The sequence below is a fragment of the Sparus aurata genome, chromosome 4 (assembly GCF_900880675.1).
Source record: "Sparus aurata chromosome 4, fSpaAur1.1, whole genome shotgun sequence".
Taxonomy (NCBI): Eukaryota; Metazoa; Chordata; class Actinopteri; order Spariformes; family Sparidae; genus Sparus; species Sparus aurata.
The window spans coordinates 8,330,585-8,353,555 of NC_044190.1; the positions used below are offsets into that span (position 1 = coordinate 8,330,585).

Sequence of the window (22,971 nt, forward strand, 5' to 3'; positions counted from 1 at the left end):
ACAAGTGTGACGGGCTGAACGTCTAATAAACTCTTTTTAAATGTCATACGTGAGAGATAAGGATTATCTTTGGGGTTTGCAACTATTTCCATGAGTGCATGACGTACTGTATTTTCCAGTCCGTCAAAGCTTTATGGTCCTCGACGGTTTCCGTTCCAGGTGACTCCCATTTCCACACTGACAGCAGTTGGCTCAGTCGCAGGGAGGCGAAGCTACAGGCTAGTCCGTCTGGTGCGCAGCTAGCTGACGCAGCAGCATCTAGCAACAGTTAGCGGTGGGGTTTAGTTAGCGGTTAGGAGAAATTGGGTGTGAGTATCTGTAAGCCTTCGGTGATTATTGTTTACAATGAAGAAATTAAAAAGGCCCGCATCCTGACGTCCGCATTGTGGTCAATGACGGTCTGTCGCGGCGTTGGTGACTGACATGGACGCTAGTGACAATAAGGTACAGTTAATTTTAACATTATCTGCTTTTGTTGGGGTTCTGCTAAAGCCTTAGCCCAGGGAAGAGGGGGGAACATCGTCAGTGTTTTCTTCTGAGGCCCAAAATCGGACTCAGGTTAACGTTATTCAAGAAGCCGCTGTTCAGTCAACGTTATTAGAAATGGCAAAGATTCTTAGTGGTGACTTAACTGAGCTGTTCGGGCCGTCAGCCCTCCAAACAGCACGGTGGGGTCTGGTGTTTGGTCATGTGAAGCAGCAGTGCAGATTTGGCTAGCAAGCTAACGTTAAACCAGCTAACGGCAACCGCACTTCATAACAAAAGATAACGGATAAAGCATGTAATGTCTTTCATTGCGGTGCATATGTTTTCGCTCATTTTACGACATTGCTTATATTAATTTCCATGACAATAATGCTTGACGTTAAAGCCGTTAAAGACAGCCTACGTTAAGTTTTAGCTTGGCCAGCTAGCTAAAGCTAAATGTCTCAGCTGTCAGCTGACGGCGCTTGTCAGATGCAGACACAGCTAGCTAGTATTTTTGAACACGTATTGTTTGATCACAGTCTGTAGAGGTAAATAGGTTTCAGTCAGGTAGAGGAGGAGGAGGAGGAATAGGAATGTGTGCATGAGTGTTGTTGTCAGGAGAGGCGGAGAGGTTTCGTGGATCGTCAACAGAGGAATGTCTGGTTTTTCAGCATGTATGACATTCCTCTGACGATGTTTGCAATGCAGAAAGTTGAGTTTGGTTGCAGTTGGGTTTGGTGTCTCAGTGCGTTTTGCCAGTGCCTCAGATCAGCCTGTCAGTCTGCACATCGCACAGATGTGTTTTCTGGCTGACAACATGGGATAGGTGGACCTGAATCAGAAAATGTGACGTGAAGTGTTGTGATTCCCCTCAGTTCTGCCCCCTCATGTCCTACAAGCTTGACTAAATATGCTTTACCTTCTGCACAGTCCACCCCGACCTTTCCTTTCAGGTCAGATACCATCTGATTGTGTTTGAGCAACTGGTGGTGTGAGAGTATCACTAAATGCTGACACAAACAGAGGCTTGTGAGATCAGTCACCCCCAGTCTAATCACTCTGAGATCTGTCATCCCCAGCGAATGCACATCTGGGTCTGACCTCATTGCCTTTTTCACAATCACAGCTATTCTCACCCACCCTGTCACTAACACACATACACAGAGACACACATGGTTGAATGAGGAGATGGAGCCTCTGACCAGCTCTGTTTGTCCTTCACAGCCTTTTTTTTAAATATATAGATTTCTCTGCTGCGGTTCAAAATTCACCAGGACTGCACATGAAGCCGCCACGTTACGACTTGCTGTATAATTAGCTTATCTTGTAGTACTGTCCCTACTTTATCCTCTCGAACTTAATCCTATAACAATACCCTATAAGCTATACTGTACAGGTTCAGACCAAGTAGTGTAGTTGTAGTTGTATCAGTCTGGACTTTGAGGCTGCTATTACACCCCAAGGGTTTTTAAATATCTTTCTTTTCAAATGTAATTTATTTTTCAATGAATTGGTTCATGCTTAACAGGCTCTATTCACACTAAATCTTGTTTGGATTGGATGGGATAGATTACCTAAAAAAAAAGTGAGCGAACCACCCATAGACAGTAGCAGTGGGAGACAATAGCTGTCTGTGTGACATCCACTGGCTGCACTGATGCTCTATTCATGCATCCCGACCACTGTTGCAGAGAAGTGAGGGGGCGTCTTTGTACTCTGAACCCTGTCACCTCTCCTCTTCCTTTGCAAAATAGCAGATTATTTTAAATGGGATCTCTTGGGCAGACCGGCCACCTTGGGTCAATCCAATGCCACTGTGATGTCAAAGTAGGGCCACGCAGAGGTGTGAAAGATGCTTTCCAGACAGCAAGGGGAAAAGACAATGACGGGACAGGAGGGGTGGTTATGTTGTTTTGCCAGTTAGGAAGAAATCAATTTGGGTTTCGCTACAAATTGTTCATTTTAATTGCTTAACTTTTTAAAGTTTTATGACATAATAGCAATAACGCGTTGAGGGAAATCACTGTCAATTTGTCAGCATGTGTGAGTTGTTCATTTTCAAGAGGATTTCAAGCATGTAAATGAAAGTTAAATGCATTAATCGTGACGAAAGCGAACATGTTATGTAGAGCGGCAACAAAAATGGATTAGTTGTCAACTGTTAAATTAATTGCCAACTATTTTGATGAGTGATTAATCTGTATGCGTTACTTTTTAAGAAAATTCTCTTTCATTCCATTGTTTTTTTCTGGTTTCTTTACTCCTCTATGATAGTAAATCTAAAATACTTGGACTCCGTGAAACACTGATCAACATTTCCTTCCTGACATCTTACAGCCCAAAATCGATTAATCAAGAAAATAGTTACAAATGATTAGACAGTGTAAATAATTGTTGTTTGCAGCCCAAATATATTAATGTATTTTAACTTTAACATGAGATTTACTGTGTTTACAAGTGTGCAGTTCAGTGTGTGAAAGCATTGTGTCATCAGTTTGAATACGCACTATACATCTAACAATGGTATGTTTTCATATTTGATTATTACTCTTACGTTTTTTTATTCAATGTATTTTTATTAAGGTTTTTATAAAGTATACAGACAAGGAAGATGACAATGACTTACTGAATCAATAACGGCAACAGTAACACAAGCCAAACGGGACAGAAAACGACACATAAAAACAAAAACAAAACGACAACAAATAAATATATAAAGTAAAAATAAAAATATAAATAAACAAAATAAAGGGGAAACAAAAGAAAAGTTCACAGAGTATGATTATTACTCTTCTTTATCAAGGAGACCCATAGACCAGCCGGTTAGTTGGTATCATCAGTAAGCATATCCTGGCCATTGGGAACTGTGTCTACAAAAATGTTGTCTGAAGTGGCGGATTGAGCTTGCAAGTACTAAATGTTTCCTTCTCCAAACCCGCCTTTAAAGACCCCAGACCTGTAATCAGTGGCCTACTGTAGTGTTTCCTACAGACTGACTGTCTGGGTTATAAATCTGGAGACCCATATAACCGAACTGACAAGAAGAAGTCCTCAATTTATTGCATTATTGTTCTTTTAGTTTTTTGACAGAAGTGCTGTACAGAGGAAACAGCTGACAGTGACATGTAATGCAACAGTGTTGCTTAGGGTTAATAGTTCAACCTTTTCCATCTTACTTCAGTTTCCTTGTTTTTAACTTTTTTGTCAGTTTAAAAGTGTTAAACAACAACAACTGTATAGTTAAGTCTTTATTTCGGGAAAATAACCTACAAGTCATTCTAATAATTCACAATTAATAATCTTTATATGTCTCACAAGGCCGAGTCTGTTGGTTACAACTTAGTTCTCTCAAACAACATGGCATTTAGTCCTTAGTCAACAGCTTTTAATATGTGTCTACTATAATCCATTTTATTTTATTGTCTTGAGTGTGGTTTCATCCATAGCTTGGAAGATGATAGACATTTTGTAATTAAGTACCTCTTAAAAAGCGATGTAGACTGATGATGGCTGTCAGCCAGAGAGACTTACCTCACTGTAGATGATATCAAGAAGTGGGTCATTGTTTATGTTCTCAGCTCTGTTTATCCAGCTGTAGATTTCTTTAGTTTCATAAGAAACTGACTGAGAGTAGCTGGAGCACTTATCCTGCTTGCTTTGTCATGAATGCAATATCTCAGAAACATCTTTCAGGAAATCCTTCAAATTGGGAAGAAACATCGACTTCAACTCAAGTATGAACTGATTAGATTTTGGTGGTCAGAGGTCAATGTGACTTCACAAAACCTGTTTACCTTTACTACGCTAATTCTGAAAAAGATTCACACAAATGTAGAATAATATAATGAAGTGAGACGTAATGCTGCAATCTGGAAAAAGATATATCCGAGTCGGAATTCCCCGACTTCTAATCTAAATACTCCCCAGTGCATCTGCTCGTGAAAACATGGACGCAGTACACTGATGTTATATGGCAGGTTTCTGAACATAACTAGCGACTACAGCATCTGATGTAATAGATAAGCACATGTACAAAGAGACAGGAGGAGTAACCTTATACTGCTTGGTCACAAAGACTTCTGTTAAGCATACTACGGGATTTCGTAGCAAAAATGCTATTTGATAATCTCTGGGAATGTTCAAAGATTATTTGAAGGTAGACTCCCATGCAGGCCCAAGACAGAGAGAAAGGGAGTGAGGCTGTTCAACTATGTTTTAAGTTGGTTATTGATAACTGTATGCAATTCTTAAATGTATTCAGTCTTAAACCCATAAACCCTATCGCACAGGGTATAAAAAACATGTCTGTGCAGCAGCAGATTCTACACTGACCTCATGTGGAAAGCCTGTGATAAGGTTATTTTCAGGCTGGTAATTACAGGGGGAAAAACAAAGGAAAGATTATTTAAAAAAAAAAAAAAAAAAAAAAAGTCACATTAGCTATTAAAATCTTTTATAATTTAATTACTTTAGGGAATATTTGAAAATTGTGTTCTATCAGGATCGACTTTATTGGTCAAAAATGTAAAAACATACAAGGAATATGACTGTTTTTTGTTTCTCTCATTGAACTTAATTGATTAATTTCTGTTTAAAATTGTCTTAATCAACAATAACAGATGGGCACAAGTACATCAACGATTATCTACAATAGTAGATTACAGATGCTTGTTTTTCAAATATATCTGCAATAAAACACAAAAAACTGGTTTGTAAAGGCAGCTGACTATCAATTAAATAAATGACTTACAATCTGCATCTCTAGTTGGGCATCACGGGATCGTCGTTGCACCATGTGATAAAGCTCCTCCTACTCCCTCTGTAACAGTCTCTAAATGAAGACATCTTGTTCCTTACGGGTAATAATTCATGGAATAATGCATGCCAGTGTAGTGCTAAACTTCATTTCATCAACATCTACACTCAATACCCTTATTAAATTCCTTCAGTTTTGACTACATATATACGGACATGGGTGTAAACTGCAACCTCACTGGCAATGGAGGCATAAAACCGAGAGGCAGTAATTATAGTTCTGCTGTGGCATGCTGTGTACTTTGCTTGGATCCTCTGGCAGTTGAGTGTTATGTCATCTCTAGAATCTTGAACATAAAATGGTTTTATGTCCTTGTGTTAAGGCCTGATATCTTTTATCGATGGCTGTAGTCATACAAGACTGTAAACCAGCTGGAACAATGAGGAAATGCAGGGCTCAGCTGTGATGATCACTAGAATGAAAGGCTGTTGTTCTGCTGGTAGACTACTATGGTAGGCATGTTCAGTTCTGTATCAGATAGTTCTCAAGTTATTAAGTTAAAATACCTGGGCAAGGCTCTTCGCATACACATTTTAATTTTTCAGGTTTTTTAGAGAGCTGATGATGGGAAGTTGGTTAATTATTCTAAAAAAAACTGGATCAGAGACGTTTGCCTTTATTTAATTGCTCAATCCAGTTGATAAATTACCAAATAGTTGTTTGTTTTGTTTAATAGCTGGCAACTAATCAATTAATTATTGCAGCTCTATCCTACAGAGACATTTACAAAATATACAAACCTATCAAACACAAAAAAAATGATGAATGAACCTAGATGGTTCATTCATAATTGATATGGTTTCCATGTAAAATGGAATGTTCCTTTACCTACAACTATCTCATTTTGTAGGTGTGGGATGTCAAGAACAGTAATGGAAACATTATAATCTGTTGTATCACGTAGTTACAGGAAAGCTGATCAGTTGGCTTGATAAGACGAATGCAATGTCTGACAAGTGCAACTTTATTTCAGCAATTATAGAAATGTGTCTCTGCTCTAGGGCTGCACCTAATGGTTATTGTCATTGTTGATCAATCTGTTGATTATTTTCTCAACTAATAACATTTTTTTTATGTCTGTGAAAGGTCAGAAAATGGTAAACAGCTCAAGATGGCATGCTCGAAAGTCTGAAAATATTCACATTTAAGAAGATGGAATCAGAGAATATACAGCTTTTTTTTCTTCCTTGAAAAAAAAAATGACTCAAAGCAACCGATTTGAATGGCATAATAATTTGGCAGTGTACAACTAATCGATTAGTCATTACAGCCCTACTCTGCTCTTAGGTGTAGACCTTTTTGTCACTCATGTAGTCATTAATTGGTGGTTGTTTCTCACGGTGTGACAGTAATGGCTGCTCTTTTGTCTTTGTGCAGGATGTGAAGCTTTCAGCAGAAGTGGAACCGTTCATCCCACAGAAGAAAGGTCTCGAAGGATCTCTCGTCAGCATGAGTCTTTCCGGAGAGGCAGGCGGAGGAGGAGGGGGCGGAGGTATAGGAGGAAGCAACGGAGGGGTCGAAACCACTCCCATACCCAGCTACCTCATCACCTGCTACCCTTTCGTCCAAGAGAACCAACCCAACAGGTACTGTTACTCTGTCACAGCAGGGAGAGATTTGTCTATGATTGGAACTCTGAAGGCAGACAACTGTGGTTCACGATAGTCATAGTCATTGCCAATGCTTTTAACTTTGGTAGAAATATTGTAATTTCCTGTGGCATTGTGTAAAGTCTGGTGTCCCTGTTTTGCACCGCTTGGAATAATCTGCTCTCTTCTGGACCCTTTTCATATTCAGAGTAACTCATTTACTGCCCCGTTTACTACAACACGAAGTTAAGAACACTGTGTCCCAAATTTTGTGCTTGACAAGTAGATCACAATCAGATCCTTTAAACACCGTACAGAGTTCGAGCCATTAGATGCTCCGAAGTTTAAAACTGCTTGATTATGAATGGAAACCTCCCCAGAGTTGCAGAGTTTACATGGAACCACAATCTATGTTTCCAGTGGCTCTGTCATTGTCCACAGTGATCTGCTGTATCCTGCACACATCCGTTCCTTTGTTTCCTTCCCCCGTATTTGAATGCAAGGAAATGCTCGCTATAGTAGACTGGCTGTGAAAATGTCATCTGGATCCTTATCAACTGTACCACATACCATGTACACACACCCCCCTAACAAACCACCGTGCACATCACTGTGGCTTTAGAGATGTTAACCTGGCAATCACCCCTCACCTGTGAAAGGGGGTTAGTATAATTTGTGGAACGCATTTAATAGTTTTCACCAACATGGCTGTATGTTTAGGAAAAAAAAAGTCTAAAAAATGTTCCACAATGTGGTCATTGTCTGATTGGGTGATTAAAAAGATAATTAATTGGAAACTTTTGATGATTAATTAATCATATGTCATGCATAAAATAAGAAACATTTGGTTCCAACATCTTAACGGTGATGATTTGCTGCTTTTCTTTAACACTTATGACAGTGCATTTTCCCACAATTTGGGATGTTTTGAAGACTAAATGATTGATTGCCAAAAACAGCCATCTTTATCCAAAATGAAAATAATAGAATAATAATAAAGTGCAGGCCATTACTTCAGGATGACACAGTCATGGATCTATAACTGCAGTAGGGCTGCAACATACCATTATTGTCATTATCGATTCATCTGCTAATTATTAATGGTGAAAGGTGTGGAAGGCAATTCTGAAGAAAGATAGTTGACTGTAGAATCTCATTCCTGGGTTGTCAAATGCTGAAACACTGGGTTGGTAATCAGCCTGAATTCTAACCCAAAGTGTCGGTATTCAACAACCTGCGAATAAATCAGATAATTAACTTAGATTAAAAAAATATAACAGCATTAACAACAACACAAATTGTACATGTTGGGGTAAGAGCATCAATAGATGACTTTTTTAAAGATAAGTTTTTAGAAGTGATTTTAAAAGACATCACAGATTCTAAAATATAAGTAATAATTCATGTTACTTCTCTGCTGCTTCACAGGCAACATCCGATGTATAATGGAGGGGAGCTGCGCTGGCAGCAGCCTAACCCCAGCCCTGGTGGTTCGTACCTGGCCTACCCCATCCTGTCTTCCCCCCAGCCTCCTGTCTCCAATGACTATGCTTACTACCAGATCATGCCTGCTCCGTGCCCACCTGTGATGGGCTTCTACCAGCCCTTCCCTGGCACATATGCAGGTCCTGTGCAAGCTGGAGTGGTTAACCCCGTCTCAGCAGATGTCAGTGAAAGACCGCTGCCTCTGGGGCCGGCTTATGGGATGGCCAGTCAGAGGGGGAGAGGCATGATCCGACCTAATGTTCTCCCAAAGGTACAGAAAGTCATCAGCCTGATTATGATGCTGTCACATTAACGTCATATATTATTTGCATAACTAAAGTTTCCCTCCTCATCCTCAATTTAAAGTAAGCATGCCGCTGCCTCTTCCTTTCTCCTACAGCAGCAGTTGGGTATCTGCCAACCTCCCAGAGGTCGCCGGCCTCCAACCAGGAGTGTAGCTGTGCAGAAGGAGGTTTGCACTTTGGGGCCTGATGGAAGGACCAAGACAGTCATGCTGGTGGATGCAGCCCAGCAGACCGGTAAGAATACTTTTCTTTTTTTTTAAGAGCCAGAACCTGTTCTCTGTAGCAGTGAGAAAACTAGTCTGAATTTCCAGCCAACGTCTCTGACCTTCGTCAGTCTTATGGCCGAAAGGAAGCTGAAGCCTAAAACATTCCAGACTTTGTTACGATGAGCTCTGTTGCCTGTGAACATGAATCTTTCCTGTCAGTGAGGAAGCGGGAAACAATGCTAGTAAGAGTGTTGTCTGGTTGTACAGGTTGATGTTGATGATGTCAGTCTTTAACCTCTGAAAGAAACTGGAATGCAGAGTTTCCAGTTGGGGAGGTTAATATGTGTCAGCTCACAATGTCATTAATGATATCTGCGTTCTTAAAATAGTTAACAAGGATGTGTAAATGGTTATGCTACCCAGTTGTTGTTGAAGCAACATGAAAAACATCATAGATGAAAGAAAAGCTGGTCCAGGTCTCCATTGATTAACTAACAGAAGTTCTAGTGATATTTACTTTGATTTTTCACTTGTGTATGATGATGGTAAGTTTTATACGTCTTTATGACACTATGTAAGAAGTTCACATCAGGTGTAAGTTTCTTCTTCTTGTCCCTCAGATTTTCCTGGCGAGGTGTCAAGTCGGGGTGCTGCTGAGCGGGCGAGTCCCCTGCTGTGGAAGAACCGAACAAAGAGAAGACGAGCGTCACATCCAGGTGAAATCTACAACGAGCAGGGCGCCAGTGAGGCAGATATAGACAGTGACAGCGGCTACTGTAGCCCCAAACACAACCAGGGTGCAGGCGCAGCGCAGCGAACAGCAGAGAATACAGCGGCACCAACAGTAAGTCGGCTACTTAACTTCAGCACTGGGCCCAAACTGTAGTCATGAACATGTAAAGCATAAAATAAAGACAGCTGTGAAGGTAGCAAGTCAGAAAAGTAACAAGGTGAAATTGCTCAAGTAATTCTGCTGCGGACTTGGGTTCAGGTCCCAGCCTGAGGCCCTTTGCTGCATGTCACTCTCCCTCTCTCTCAACCTGCTTCCTGTCATGTCTTAAGCTGTTCTATCAATAAAAGCCCAAAAAACTTGATTGAGGTAGGCTATTATACATTAAAGTCAGAAACTGTTTGGTATTCACTTTTGATTGGTGGAGCTGGCTGTAACTTGAAGGCTTTTCAATCTCATTGAACAGTTATGAGTTTTCTTCAGCAAAAGCTGCCATCTCAGGTCTACAAGCTGAAGAAAAGAAATCAAGAAATGCTTTATAAGAATGCTTTTTTTAAATGATGAATTATTAACTGTGCAGGTGCAAGTATTAAGCTATCTTCGCAAATTGTCCTACTGTTGCTGAACACTGGATGAACAATATTTGACATTTATTTAAATTAAAAAACTTTTGATTTACAGAAGTGTACTTCTGTCCTTTTGGCCACAAATCATTCAGAGTGTTCAGTGCTAGTTTTTATTAATTAGCTATGCTTTTTAAATGTGCTAATTAAGATTATGACCATGGTATGAACAGTGGTAGAGTTCACACTGGTCATATTTCTTAGTTGTTCTTCCTGGTATATCAAAACATGCAAGACTCCACTTGTGTAACAGCAGAGCAGATAACAGTGGGGGGGGGGGGTGTAATGTAGACCTTATATAAGCTACCTCACAGTGTTACTAGCATGTTTAACAAACACTAGACATCTCAGCCTTTTCTCTCCTTTGTCTGTCCTGTACAGGGAGTGGAGGCTGGTGTAATGACAGGTAAGCTTGATTCATGTCTTTCTTTCCCTTCACATCTGCCCACCGTTATTTCATAGCTAAATTCCTGATCCATCCTCTATATATTATATATTACAAATCTGTGATGATTTTGTCTAACCTGAGAATCAATGTTAATGTTTTTGTCCTCTAGCAGGTACCTGGGTGAATGTAGCCTCTCAGGCTGCCCCGAAGGCCTGGGGGGACAGGAACGGCCAGTTTCACAGAGCAGACCAGCGGAAGAATCCTGAACAGAGAAACTTCTCACAGGTACATTAAATCCCACTGATGTACGTCAGACCAGCAAGCTTATATGGAATGAGAATAGATGAAATGTGATTCATTTTGGCAAAATTGTCCTGTTCTTTAAGTTGCACCAATACGTAAAATAATTCATATCTGAAGTGTTAATAACATATAGTCGACAAACAAGGAAATATCCACCAGTCAACCTAATATGTTACCTAAAATATTGCTGCAGAGCCAGCTGTGCTATCTACAAGGTCTAGCCTCCTTCCCTGCTATGGTTCTGACGTACTTCGCAAAAGGTGTTGATAAAGTTATTAAATACTACTGGTACCCTGTGGTAACTCTCATGTGTTGTTTGTGCATCTCTGATTTTCAGGATTTCCACAGTGGCTATCCAGGACGTGTGCCGCCCAACCAGCCAGAGCAAAGACTGCAGCCAGCGGGGGTCACTGGCACTGAGCTCACCCCAGAGCCTCTCTACTTTGAGGTGAGAGAGGGTTTCTTGTGAATTTCATTGTAATGCATTCTCACTGATATCTTTACACTCACAGGTGAGTTAGAGTGAAATTATCCTGCTAAAAATGTTTTTTACATGTTTGTCAGGATGAAGATGAGTTCCCAGATCTGGCTACAGGAGGGGCTGTTCAGCGCAACACCAAACCAGAATCTGCTGCAGCCCAGACACACACGCAGCCGAAACTGCCCAAAAACCTGGTAAGAGAAGGTGTTTCCCTAGGGATCAGTGTCTGTAAAGGCTGTCTATGTCATGTTCTGACTATTTACAGGACTTGGAAATAACTAGGGTAGTGTATCTCTGTCTCACAGAGAGGAATTTGGACTCATCTTATCCAAAAATTGAAATTATAATTTACTGCAGTTCAGTGCAGAGTCTGTAAGATTTGAATCAGTATTGTATCTTTTACTTTTAGATGGTATGACTAATATACTTCTCAATTTTTTCCCCTAAATTTCTATGTCAAAAACTGAATCAAAAATATCTGAGTAAATCAGAATTGTTTGCTACTTTAACAGCAGTAATCATGAGCAGTGATCCGCTGGCTAACTTTTTACCAAATCCCTGAACTTTTCACTAAAATGCTGCTGACTTGGTACTAATTTTCTCACTTCCAAGTTCAGTGTCATCCCTCTGAATTTTATATTTTTAATCTTCTTCATGGGCACATTAAAAATACCAAATTAAACAAATCAAAAAGTTGATGGCTTCAGTAACAGATTTGCATTAAACAGAAAAAAAGCTTTAGAAGTAGCATTAGCTGTAGTACTTTTCGTGTGTCGACTGCCTCTTGGATTAGCTGGTGGCAGAGATGTACTATAACTAGAACTAGAACAATTTTTTTTTTGGCTATGGATCCATCCTTGAATCGGTTGATCTTTACACCCCGACTAAATACTTTGTTTTGTCTCGGCATGCATCACAGCTGGATAACCTTCCAGAAAACTCTCCTATCAACATTGTGCAGACACCCATCCCCATCACCACCTCTGTTCCCAAGAGGGCCAAGAGCCAGAGGAAGAAGGCTCTGGCTGCTGCCTTGGCCACTGCACAGGAGTACTCTGAGATCAGCATGGAACAGAAGAAATTACAGGTATACATCTGTACTGTGTCTTCTGGTCATGTAGGCTGGATTGCCATTGAATAGTTTAAATGTTATGACTTGTTGTTTCTGTGCGTTGTTTCATCTACTCTGGTCGCCACCCCATACTACTATTCTGTTCTTCAGTTATTTGACTGGTTCATTTCTGTGACATTGTTTTGCTTTTTTTTTTTTCTCTGCCCGACAGGAGGCATTCACTAAAGCAGCTGGGAAGAAGAGTAAAACCTCTGTGGAACTGGACCTGGGAGACATGTTGGCGGCTTTGGAGAAACATCAGCAAGCTATGAAGGCCAGACAGCTAACCAATACCAAGCCACTGTCTTTTACAGGTACCTGTTAACTCTTTGAGACATAAACAAGAAGTATAAAAAATTAAACAAATAACTTATTCAGTGGAGGTGATGATCTCCTTCTTGCACAGTGCTCTTCTTCTCATATGTAGTTTTGTTGTTTGAAATTTCATAGGACTGCATCCAGCAATTACTTTCATTGTTGGTTAATCAGTCAACTTCTGTCTTCATGAATCAGTTCATTGTTTGGTTTCTAAAATGCCAGAAAATAATGACAAATTTTGATCAACACTCCCCAAAGCCCAAGATGACGTCTGCAAATGTCTTTGTCCACAACCTAAATATATTCAGTTTATTGTCATAGAGGAATAAAGAAACAAGAAGATATGCACATTTGTCTTAAAAAAAAATTCTGATTTATCAATCCTCAAAATCGTTGGCTATTAATTGAAATGTTTATAGCGTATTGAATAGTTGTCTCATTTCTATAATTTCCCCATGTCTCACTGTGTAGTTTTGCTGTGTTTTTGTATGTTGATAAATGCCCAACAATCCCATAAAAGCATGTTAAGTGATTGAGCACAGGCAAACTAACACATTTCTAACTTCTTTTAGACTTGATACGACCTGTTTGTGTGGCTGACGTGTGACTGACAGCAGCCTGAATCTTGCATACATGTACACATACTCACACTGTGCTTGTAAACTAACTTTGTTGTCCGTCTCTGCAGTTGGAACAACTACTCCATTCCACGGTTCAGGCTCCACCAACGTGCCGTCTATGTTGAAGGGTCATCAGCAGCCGTACTCTTCCCCACATAATTCCCTGGATTCCACTGCACCGCGTATCAAGAGAGGGAAGGAGAGAGAAATCCCTAAAGTGAAACGGCCAACAGCTCTTAAGAAGGTTCATGATTTAAGCTGAAAATAATGATTTAGGAAATATGGGAGGAATAATTTTTGTATTTCGCCTACATTTGAACCTGCAGCCCTTGTTTTTGAGATTCTTTTTGTTCTGTCTTTCGCTAGATTATCTTGAAGGAACGCGAGGGGAAGAAAGGGAAGACGAGTGTAGAACAAGAGTCTTCAGGCCAGGAGGAGCATGGAGAGGAAAGTCTACATTTTACAGATGATCTTCCACGAGAGCCTGCCTCCCAAGAAGGTGACAGGAATTTTTTATTGAAAAGAGATCACATTTCAGTTGTACCTATAATTATTTTGTCCATGATATATTTTTCTTATTGTTTTTTCTGTCCACAGACAATGGTCTGAGCGTGCCCAGTGATGCTTCCCTCTCTCCGGCCAGTCAGAACTCTCCGTATAGCATCACCCCAGTATCCCAGGGCTCTCCTGCCAGCTCAGGCATTGGGAGTCCAATGGCTTCGAACGCCATCACCAAGATCCACAGCCGACGTTTCAGGGAGTAAGTACGGGGTGGATGTTTGTAAGAATCGGCAGTGGAATGTCTCAAAAATGCACAACATGGTAACACAAAAACTAGTTGGAAAAATGTGAATGCCTCTCCCACTCAGACATCACAGAGCCTTGGCTGCGAGAAGCTCTGAAAGTTAATGGGTGTTTTTAAGGGCGGGACTGTACAATAAAGAATTGTAGAGTATGGCACAGATGCCTAACACATTGTCCCCTCTCAGCAAAAATGTATGCCAGTGGTCACAAACGCAGCTTTGTACGTCTGTGTCCTCCGCTGTAGGCCTATTGTCCCAGCCCGCCCTTTTCTAACAGATTTTGCATTTCAAAGCATCCAAAAGGCCTCTGTAGCGATGCTCCTCCTCTCAGCTTTGACCTCAGGACACTTGTTCCTCAGGCCACGCTACGTCGACCGTCTGACAGATATTTCATCAAAACAGAGAGCTGGGAGTCATGAACCAACAAAGTATTATAACATGAGCGTAACCAACTGGCTACTTAAATAATAAACTAATTGTTTAAGTTCTGAATCCTGTAAATAACATTTCACTGCATTATTATTGGCAGTCAACAATAATACCAGCCATCATTGTTGACTGACTGATGATAATGGATGCAACCAGATTTTGAGGTGATGGGTCTGACTATAGGAGACTACGCTCAAGATGAAAACACTTTCCTAACCTGCACTATGTTTCCTCTTCCCTCTCATGCTTTTTCCAGGTACTGTAACCAAGTGCTGAGTAAAGAGATCGACGAGAGCGTGACGCTGCTCCTGCAGGAACTGGTTCGGTTCCAGGAGCGGGTCTACCAGAAGGATCCCACCAAGGCCAAATCCAAGCGCCGCCTGGTCATGGGTCTCAGAGAGGTCACCAAGCACATGAAGCTGCACAAGATCAAGTGTGTCATCATCTCTCCCAACTGTGAGAAGATCCAGGCCAAAGGTGAAGAATGTTATAGACTATATAGTCTGTATTTAATCAGATCATCTGAAGTCTGACCATCCTAGTGGCAAACACATGTAAAATTCTTCTAATAAATAAATGTAATATTTTTACTCGTGTTCGAGTCATTAGCTGGTATTTTTTGTTCTGTTACTTACTTCATTTACATTTCTGGTACATTTGAGTCACTAATAATTAACTGTGTTGCAGGTGGTTTGGATGAAGCTTTATACAATGTGATCGCCATGGCTCGGGAGCAGGAGATCCCATTTGTGTTTGCTTTGGGCAGAAAGGCTCTTGGACGCTGCGTCAACAAACTAGTGCCTGTTAGCGTGGTCGGCATTTTCAACTATTCTGGAGCAGAGGTAAAGCACTACCATCCACTTAAAACCTCTTTGTTTGTTTAATTGTAATAAACTTCTGTTAACACTTCAGTATCTGTCACTCCTCTATACTTATCTTAATGTCAGGTGAATGATTGAACAAATGAAATGTGGACAATAGGTCAGCAGTGACATGTAGGAAACACCTTGGACACACAGGATAATCATGGTGAAATCCCTCTTCCTCTTCTAGGGTCTCTTCAACCGACTGGTGTCTCTGACAGAAGAGGCGAGGAAGGCCTATAAGGACATGGTGTCAGCTCTGGAGCAGGAGCAGGCAGAGGAGGCTCTGAAAAACGACAAGAAAGTCCCGCACCACATGGGCCATTCCCGCAACCACTCTGCTGCTTCTGCTATCTCCTTCTGCTCCATCTTCTCTGAGCCCATCTCAGAGGTCAATGAGAAGGAGTATGGTAAGATCCCACATGTTTTAATTCAATCCAGTGATTCCCGACCTTGAAGCTGGACCTGAACCAACGTGTCAGTAGATAAACCTGAAGGGTTGTGAAATGATTGGCCCAATCCCAATGAACATACTACCAGATGTATCATTTAACAGAGTTTAAGGTGCATTTCCGGTACACCCGCATGGGTTTAGAGCTGTCCAACTGTGAAATCGTCAAGTGCGTAAGGGCTCCCTTGCAGAAATGTTGAGCCCTTTGTGGCCAATTTCTGTAAGTCTGCACTTCTGCAGACTTTACCTGAGAAAATTACCCAGACATCATACCTGTGACACTAAACGAAGGGTTTTCAGAGGAAGGCCGAAAATGTTTTAAAAAGGCTTATAATCAAGATTATAGGGAAAGAGATTTTCTAAACATTTCTCCTTTTCTCCTTGTACTCATTTTCCACTTGAGTCATTCAGTTTAAAAAACACCAAAAAGTTATTTGAGTTATTTAATTTAGGTTTTTGAAACTTTATGGAACTTGTCTCTCACAAACCGCTCACTGAATATGTTTCTATTTGTGTGTAAGTGTACTGCTGTTTTTATATTTAACATACATTTTTTTATAAAAGGCCTAAGTCCACAAGGTAAATTTGAACATCATATAGTGCTGTCCATTTTGGACCCTTGCAGCGTCTCTAACTTATCAGGTGATGTCAATTGTAGTGTGTGAGTGTTCAGGGCTTAGACTTTAGGGGGATAGATTGGGATACGGCCCTTAAAGCAGTAGAAAAGTAGGAAAAATACATTTTTGTTTCTAAAAAGTCCTTAATTTTACAACTTCCTTATATATTGCCTTTTTTTGTACCAGATGATTGGACCATTTTGTGCCTCAAACAACAGTTAAAATCAAACCATCTGATGGGGAATCTCCTTTTTGTAGAACTGCTGACAATTCATAGATATTTGATGTGACGAGGGTCCACTAGTCACTTACGAGAGGTCACAAGTCGCAAAGATTTCATCTTAATCTTTATAAGATTACTTTTATGATTTTGTCACAAAAAATCTTAAACTAACTTGAAACTAACTGTGAGATAGATGTAGAAGGTGAAAAAAGATAATTCCCTTAGAAATGCCATGGAGTGGAGGTGTTGAGTAGCAGAAAATGAAAATATTCAACTAAACTGTATGTTTAAGTGAAATTCAGTTCTTGGATATATATGTCCTCAGTTACTTTACATCACTGTCTGTAATGTTGCTGAGATGTGAAAAAGAAAAGTGAGCATAACGAGTCGATTCATTCCTTCAGAGACCAACTGGAGGAGTATGGTGGAGACTTCAGATGCCCTGGAGCCTGCAGAGCCTGAGCCGAGTCGTCCTACACCTCCCACAGCCGCCCAGAAAGACGTTGAGGCTCCAGCAGCCACCACCCCCGCCACTGCACCTCCTGCCTCCACTGCTCCCCCACCCAGGACAGGGCCTCTCACACAGGGTACCGGCGAGAGAGACGAGGTCCGAGTCGACGACCGGCTGGAGCTGGCATCTCAGCAGAGCACAGAGACAGGCTCATTGGATGGGAGCTGCAGGGGCCCACTAAACTCCTCCATCACCTCCACGACCTCCACCCTGGTCCCCGGGATGTTGGAGGAGGCAGAGGAGGAGGACGAGGAGGAGGAGGACTACACACCTGAACCTATTTCTGTGGAGGTGCCCACTCTCAGCAGCCGCATCGAATCCTGGGTGTCGAAGACCCTGGAAAACCTGCAGCTGGGAAAGAGCCAGGAGAGTACGGAGGAGGAGGAGGAGGAGGAGGAAGAAGAGGAAGATGACGAAGAGGAGAGAGGCCCGAGCGAGGACGAAGAGGACCTCTGTTCAGCGGACATCACAGAGACGGTGATTGAGGGCAAAGAGCAAGTGGAGGCGAAGAAGGTCGCTGGATGATAGCACCTCTGTTCTCACATACACTCATTCCCTCTGTCGCACTCACGCATCCATCTTCACAGCAGCCAGCAGTGTTTCTCCTTCATCTCTAACCCCTGACACCAGACATAATCTCAGGTATCCAACCAACTGACCAATGCATACACACATACACCTTTAAAACATTACAGAAAAACTGACCAACATACAGACAGATAGCATTGCAGACCAAACGACGACTAACACAGTTTGAGGGATTAGTTATTGAAACCAACGCTCACCTGGTAATTTAAACTGATGCCCTCACTACTTCTTCTGCCCATAACCTGCTACACTTGAATTCAGAGGGAAGTCTTTGACTTAGACTTCCCTCCTCCGAAACTGAACTCCTTGAGAGTCGGGACGTTTTTGGGAGCAAGTGATGAGCGCTGACATGTTGAACTGCTGTCTGTAGCTCACAGACAAGGAAGGTTTCGGCTCCCATCTTAATTAACTTTACACAGAGCTCAGAAGGTTTACAGCTCTGCAAGTATTTGTGTGCGTGTGTGAGTGCGCGTGTGTGTGTGTTTTGCAGGCACATAGTTTGCATTTACTTTGCCGTGTTCATTAGCTTTATCTCTGTAAATAATGTGTGTATGTGTTTTCTTTTCACCTGTCTGCTCCGAGAGTAAAGGAGGGACATTGCTTTTTTAATTACTGCTTGGTTAGCTTTCCTAACAGGATATTACAGTGTCAGGGGTTCTGTCTTTGTACCAAAACCACTCCCGCCCGTCAGTCTTCAGAGAGTGTTTTGTAATGTTGAAATAATAAGTGACCCATTCTGTGTTCAGATGATTCAAACGACTTAACTTCTAAGAAGCAAAACAAGCTTTGTGTATATATAACCTTGTGTATGTGGTTCTACTACAGTATGTAATGAATTGTCATACTGATCTTGCCCAGTGTGAAACTGTTTGGGGTTGTTTTTCCTCCAACTGGAATTGTCTTGAGTTCCCAGATGCTGTCTGTGCTTCAAAAATAAGTGCTCCTGTTTTGTTCTGGTGGTGTTTGTTGTCTAATGGGGTGCTCTCAAGCTGTCTCTTACTTGCTAATGAGCTAACACCATTTTTAAAAGCCTGTTTATCAAGTGTATCAACATTTTTAAAGGATAAATTCACCCAAAAATGAAATTTCAGTCATTGTCCACTCGCCTCCATGCTGATGGAAAGTCAGGTGACCTTTTGTAGTCCAAAGCAAACCAATATTGCAGCATTCACCCAAGCAACTGAAGTAGCTGGGGACTTGTTTTAAAATGTAAAAAAAGAACTGAAAATGGTTCCATTCAGCTTATCCAGTGTGATCAAAGTCTCCAAAAACCCTGAGATGCCAAACTGATTTGAAAAGAAGTCATTTACACCTTTTTAAAGCTAAGTTAAGCTGAACTTGAGAGTGCACTCTGTCTGAAGTGGATGCACAAGCAAAACCACAAGTCAAAGGTGTAGTAGCATTTTCAAATCAGTTTGCGGTCTTGGAGACTTGGGTTTCAACCAATGAGCAGTCTGGAGCCATTACTGGTTATTTTTGGCTATTTAAGAACAAGTCTCCAGCTACTTCAGTTGTTAAGAACAGTGCTTCAGCTCTGTTTTGCTGTGAAGCTCCTGAAATGTTTTGTGGACTACACAACCTAAACTGACTTTTCATTTGCATGAAGGTGAGTAGATAATGGCTAAATTTAAATTTAGGGGGAACTTTAAGTTCAAGTCCTTCCACCCAGAAAAAAAGTTTGTGTTTTATTTAGAAAAGAGAAAAACTGTTTTTTTTTTATTATCGACTGTTTAATTAAAAACTTAAACCACATCAACGAATAGGAAATGCAAGTGTTTACTGGTATTAAAGGTCCCATATTATGATCATTTTCAGGTTCATACTTTATTTAAGTTGTCTACTAGAAAATGTTTACATGCTTTTATGTAAAAAAAAAAAAAAAACACTTGATTTTTCTCTCTGTTCACCCACTATCTGAATGCTCTGTGTTAGCACCTATCTCTTTCGGACCCACCTCCCAGAAAGCCCACTCTACTCTGATTGGTCAGCTCTCGCAGGCCTGAGCAAGCGGCACCCAACTTGTTTCTGCCTCAGGGTGTGGCTGAAGGTGCAGACTGTGTAGTTGTGACATCACAACTTTACAGAGGTCTTGACTGCTCGTTTGAAGGCACAGTTTCTGAATTTCTATGTGCATCGAGCAACCTTTTATTATTTACAGTATTTTTGTATCACCTAGACCTGATTTATAATCAGAAGACATGGAAATCTTACTTTCTGCAATATGGGACCTTTAATCAAATTTACCAATAGCCAAGTTTACAAAAAAATTTGATGTTCGCATTCAACTGAATTGAATCCTTGCAGAGCTCTTCTAGAGTTTGTAGGCAAATTTTGTCAGCATCGTCCCTGACTGGATCAGAGTCACCACTGGAAGTCAAACGAGTCGTCACAAAGTCGCGCACATGCTCATGATGAACCCTTGTAAATACAAGTGTACAAAAGAGATTTTCATTTTGCATTGTATTAAAAGAATACAATCATCCTGTTCTTAAAGCCATTGGATAGTTTTAACATTTAAACAGTTGGAATCCAATTTGATAACGGTATTTGAGCGCGAACCATGCCGAGAACTCAGCCAGTCGACGGTGATGTTGGCGGTGTGTGTACAGTAAATGCAGTATGTCGGGCTGTATGCAATGTGAAGCCGTGTGATGGGAGACGACAGTGTACTGGATATCATGCTCACGAAAGTATTTCTGGTTTGATAGAAGGTACGCTGTGTGCACGCTTTTTGTTGCTCTGACTTCCATCAAAAAGTGTTTGAAGTATGTCCATTGACAGCGAGTGTTTTTTGCACTATGTAAATACGTACTGGTAAAGGTCTTGTAACTAATGTGAACAAAAAAAATCTAAACAAAACAAACAAACAAAAAAAAAACGGTTCAATGAAGTACTTTTTTCAGCGTGTTCCTCGTCTTTATATGGATATTTAAGACCGTCTCCTTCCGACTGTACATCACTAGCAACATTGTTAGAGGCTGTTTCTCATAATCCTGTTATCTTAACCTATATGGACTGATGATTAACATCATTAAAATGTTTATGTAAATCATTTGACTGATGTCTCTTCTTTTATCCACTGCTTCATCAGAGTGCACGCTGCAGACTGCACAATTCACTGAACTATTATCCAACTTACATACAGCTGCAGTTTTTTGTTGAAGGTAAAGTGTGTGACAGTGAAGTACGGTGGTGCTGCAGAGATGTCATCACGTTAAAATCCTGTTCTCCACATGTGAGAAAACATGTTTGTTTGGTCACATCGTCACACTTTTATAGGTTTTATAGTGAAAATGAAAATTGTGATGCAAAAAATTGTCATTCTCATTAATCGTGAATCAAATAAAAAATTTGTCAAAATAACTCTTCTTCAGCCGTATCATGCAACCCAAAAGTGGAGTCGAAGCAGATCAACTGAGCATAAATCTGGAACTATTTTCATTTAAAAATGTCTCTTCCTGAAATGTGAGGAATTGGTGCTTTTCTTTGTTGCATATATGATGATAAATTGGGTTTTGGACAGTTTGTTCGATCTGTTAAGCTTTATGAATAATAGGATTGTAGGTTAAGAAGTAAATTTAATGAAGGAAAAAATGATGCATCCATAAATTGAGAAAATAGATTTCAGAATAATGGATAATTAAAACTCGAATGGCAGTCAGTAGAGCATAAACCTCCATCAAGGCCCAACAGCCCCCTTTAATTCAATCAAGACTAATCCATAATCCTAATCCACCCGTAACTGCTTCACCATAATTTTAAGATTTTGGATCCATGTCAGATTGAACTGACCGACGCCTTTGTCTTGTTAAAGAAAGTAAGAACAATAATCCTGGATGGGTGCCTTTATCCAAATCTGCACTAAAAAGTAAACAGGATTTAATCTGAGCTGAGACCCGTCCTCCATCCAAGTTTCATGGACACCGGTTTAGTAGATTTTTGTCTATCCCTGTTGACAAACCATCAAACAAACAGACATGGATGTAATAGCAGTTTTACAGATTGCGGTTTTACTGAATGACCACTAGGAGGAGACAAAGCTCTGCTGCTTGATGCACTCAGAGTTGGCGACTTGTGATGTCTTTCTATAGTCACATGCAGTTTGTAGCTGACAAATTGACTTTTAATGTGTTGTTCTTAAGCAAAATCCTTAAGAGTGAAAAAGTCCCTTGCTCTTAAAGATAGAAACTGTAACATTTCTAAGTTACTCTAAAAATGAAAAAAGTTGTGAGCTCACGTTGTCCCAAGTCTCTCCAACAACATTTGAACTCAGATAAATCTGTTATTCTATTCAAGGTAAGTGTGTGTTTCATTTGGTTGGCTGTTATCAAACTTCTGAGGAAGCATCAGCTGGTACATCAGAGAATGACGAAGGGAGTTGCCAAACTTGCTTCAATGTCACGTGAATACAATTTTAAAACATGTCCTCGTCTGTGGACATTTCCCTAACCCTACATTTTGGTAAAGGAAGTTGTAAGATTAGAACTTTGATTCTTTGTGTTTAATATCATAAATGGACCCTGTTATTCCACGCCTAAGTATGGAAGTACAGCTACTCTCTTCCTGCTGTTTGCTCTTGTTAGATGATAATCTTTTAATCAGGAATTACAGTGTGCAAAACAGTCTTTGGTCGGCTCTCGTGTATTGTTCTGATTGGGATCAAGCTGAAATGCAAATGTCTCATAAATCCTCTTCCTCTTGTATGCTCATGCAGGTCAGTTGAATATTACATTCACTACATATTATATTATCAAATGTCTTGCAGTGTCAACCCGATGCACAAGTAAAACCAAGATGATAAAGTATCAATCACACACCTAAACACCATCTCAGAGGTGCGACTGATGTGAGGAGAGAGGAATAGAGCACTCATGTACTGTATTGGCTCTGCTTCAGTGTATAAGTGTGTGTGTGTGTGTGTGTGTGTGTGTGTGTGTGTGTCTGTGTGTGTGTGTACAGCATGAGTCACCCTACCCGCCTGTGATTGGATGGTAGTTTACGGGTGAGGGAGGGGAGGGAGAGAGAGAGCCTCAGGGGCCGTCT

General features: G+C 40.7%; 1 protein-coding gene across 2 annotated transcripts; it reads left to right on the plus strand.

Annotated features, from left to right (window-relative positions):
* Positions 1-151: 151 nt before the first annotated feature.
* Positions 152-20,980, plus strand: secisbp2l (SECIS binding protein 2-like). 2 transcript variants are annotated; one of them, XM_030414368.1, is made up of 18 exons: positions 152-444; positions 6,662-6,870; positions 8,302-8,629; positions 8,759-8,897; positions 9,490-9,713; positions 10,604-10,628; positions 10,780-10,895; positions 11,251-11,361; positions 11,478-11,588; positions 12,314-12,481; positions 12,678-12,819; positions 13,512-13,687; positions 13,810-13,942; positions 14,041-14,203; positions 14,932-15,152; positions 15,363-15,517; positions 15,729-15,948; positions 17,234-20,980. In XM_030414368.1, the coding sequence occupies exons 1-18, from the start codon at positions 424-426 to the stop codon at positions 17,863-17,865; spliced, it is 3,294 nt and encodes a 1,097-aa protein (XP_030270228.1). In that variant the 5' UTR covers positions 152-423; the 3' UTR covers positions 17,866-20,980. The 2 variants fall into 2 exon arrangements, with proteins under 2 accessions (XP_030270228.1, XP_030270229.1); XM_030414369.1 differs by having other exon boundaries at positions 10,783-10,895.
* Positions 20,981-22,971: the final 1,991 nt, after the last annotated feature.

Coding starts and splice junctions, on each gene's coding strand:
- secisbp2l (XM_030414368.1), top strand. CDS start 424: ATGGACGCTAGTGACAATAAG. Junction 445..6,661: donor TGGACGCTAGTGACAATAAG/GTACAGTTAATT, acceptor GTCTTTGTGCAG/GATGTGAAGCTTTCAGCAGA. Junction 6,871..8,301: donor CAAGAGAACCAACCCAACAG/GTACTGTTACTC, acceptor GCTGCTTCACAG/GCAACATCCGATGTATAATG.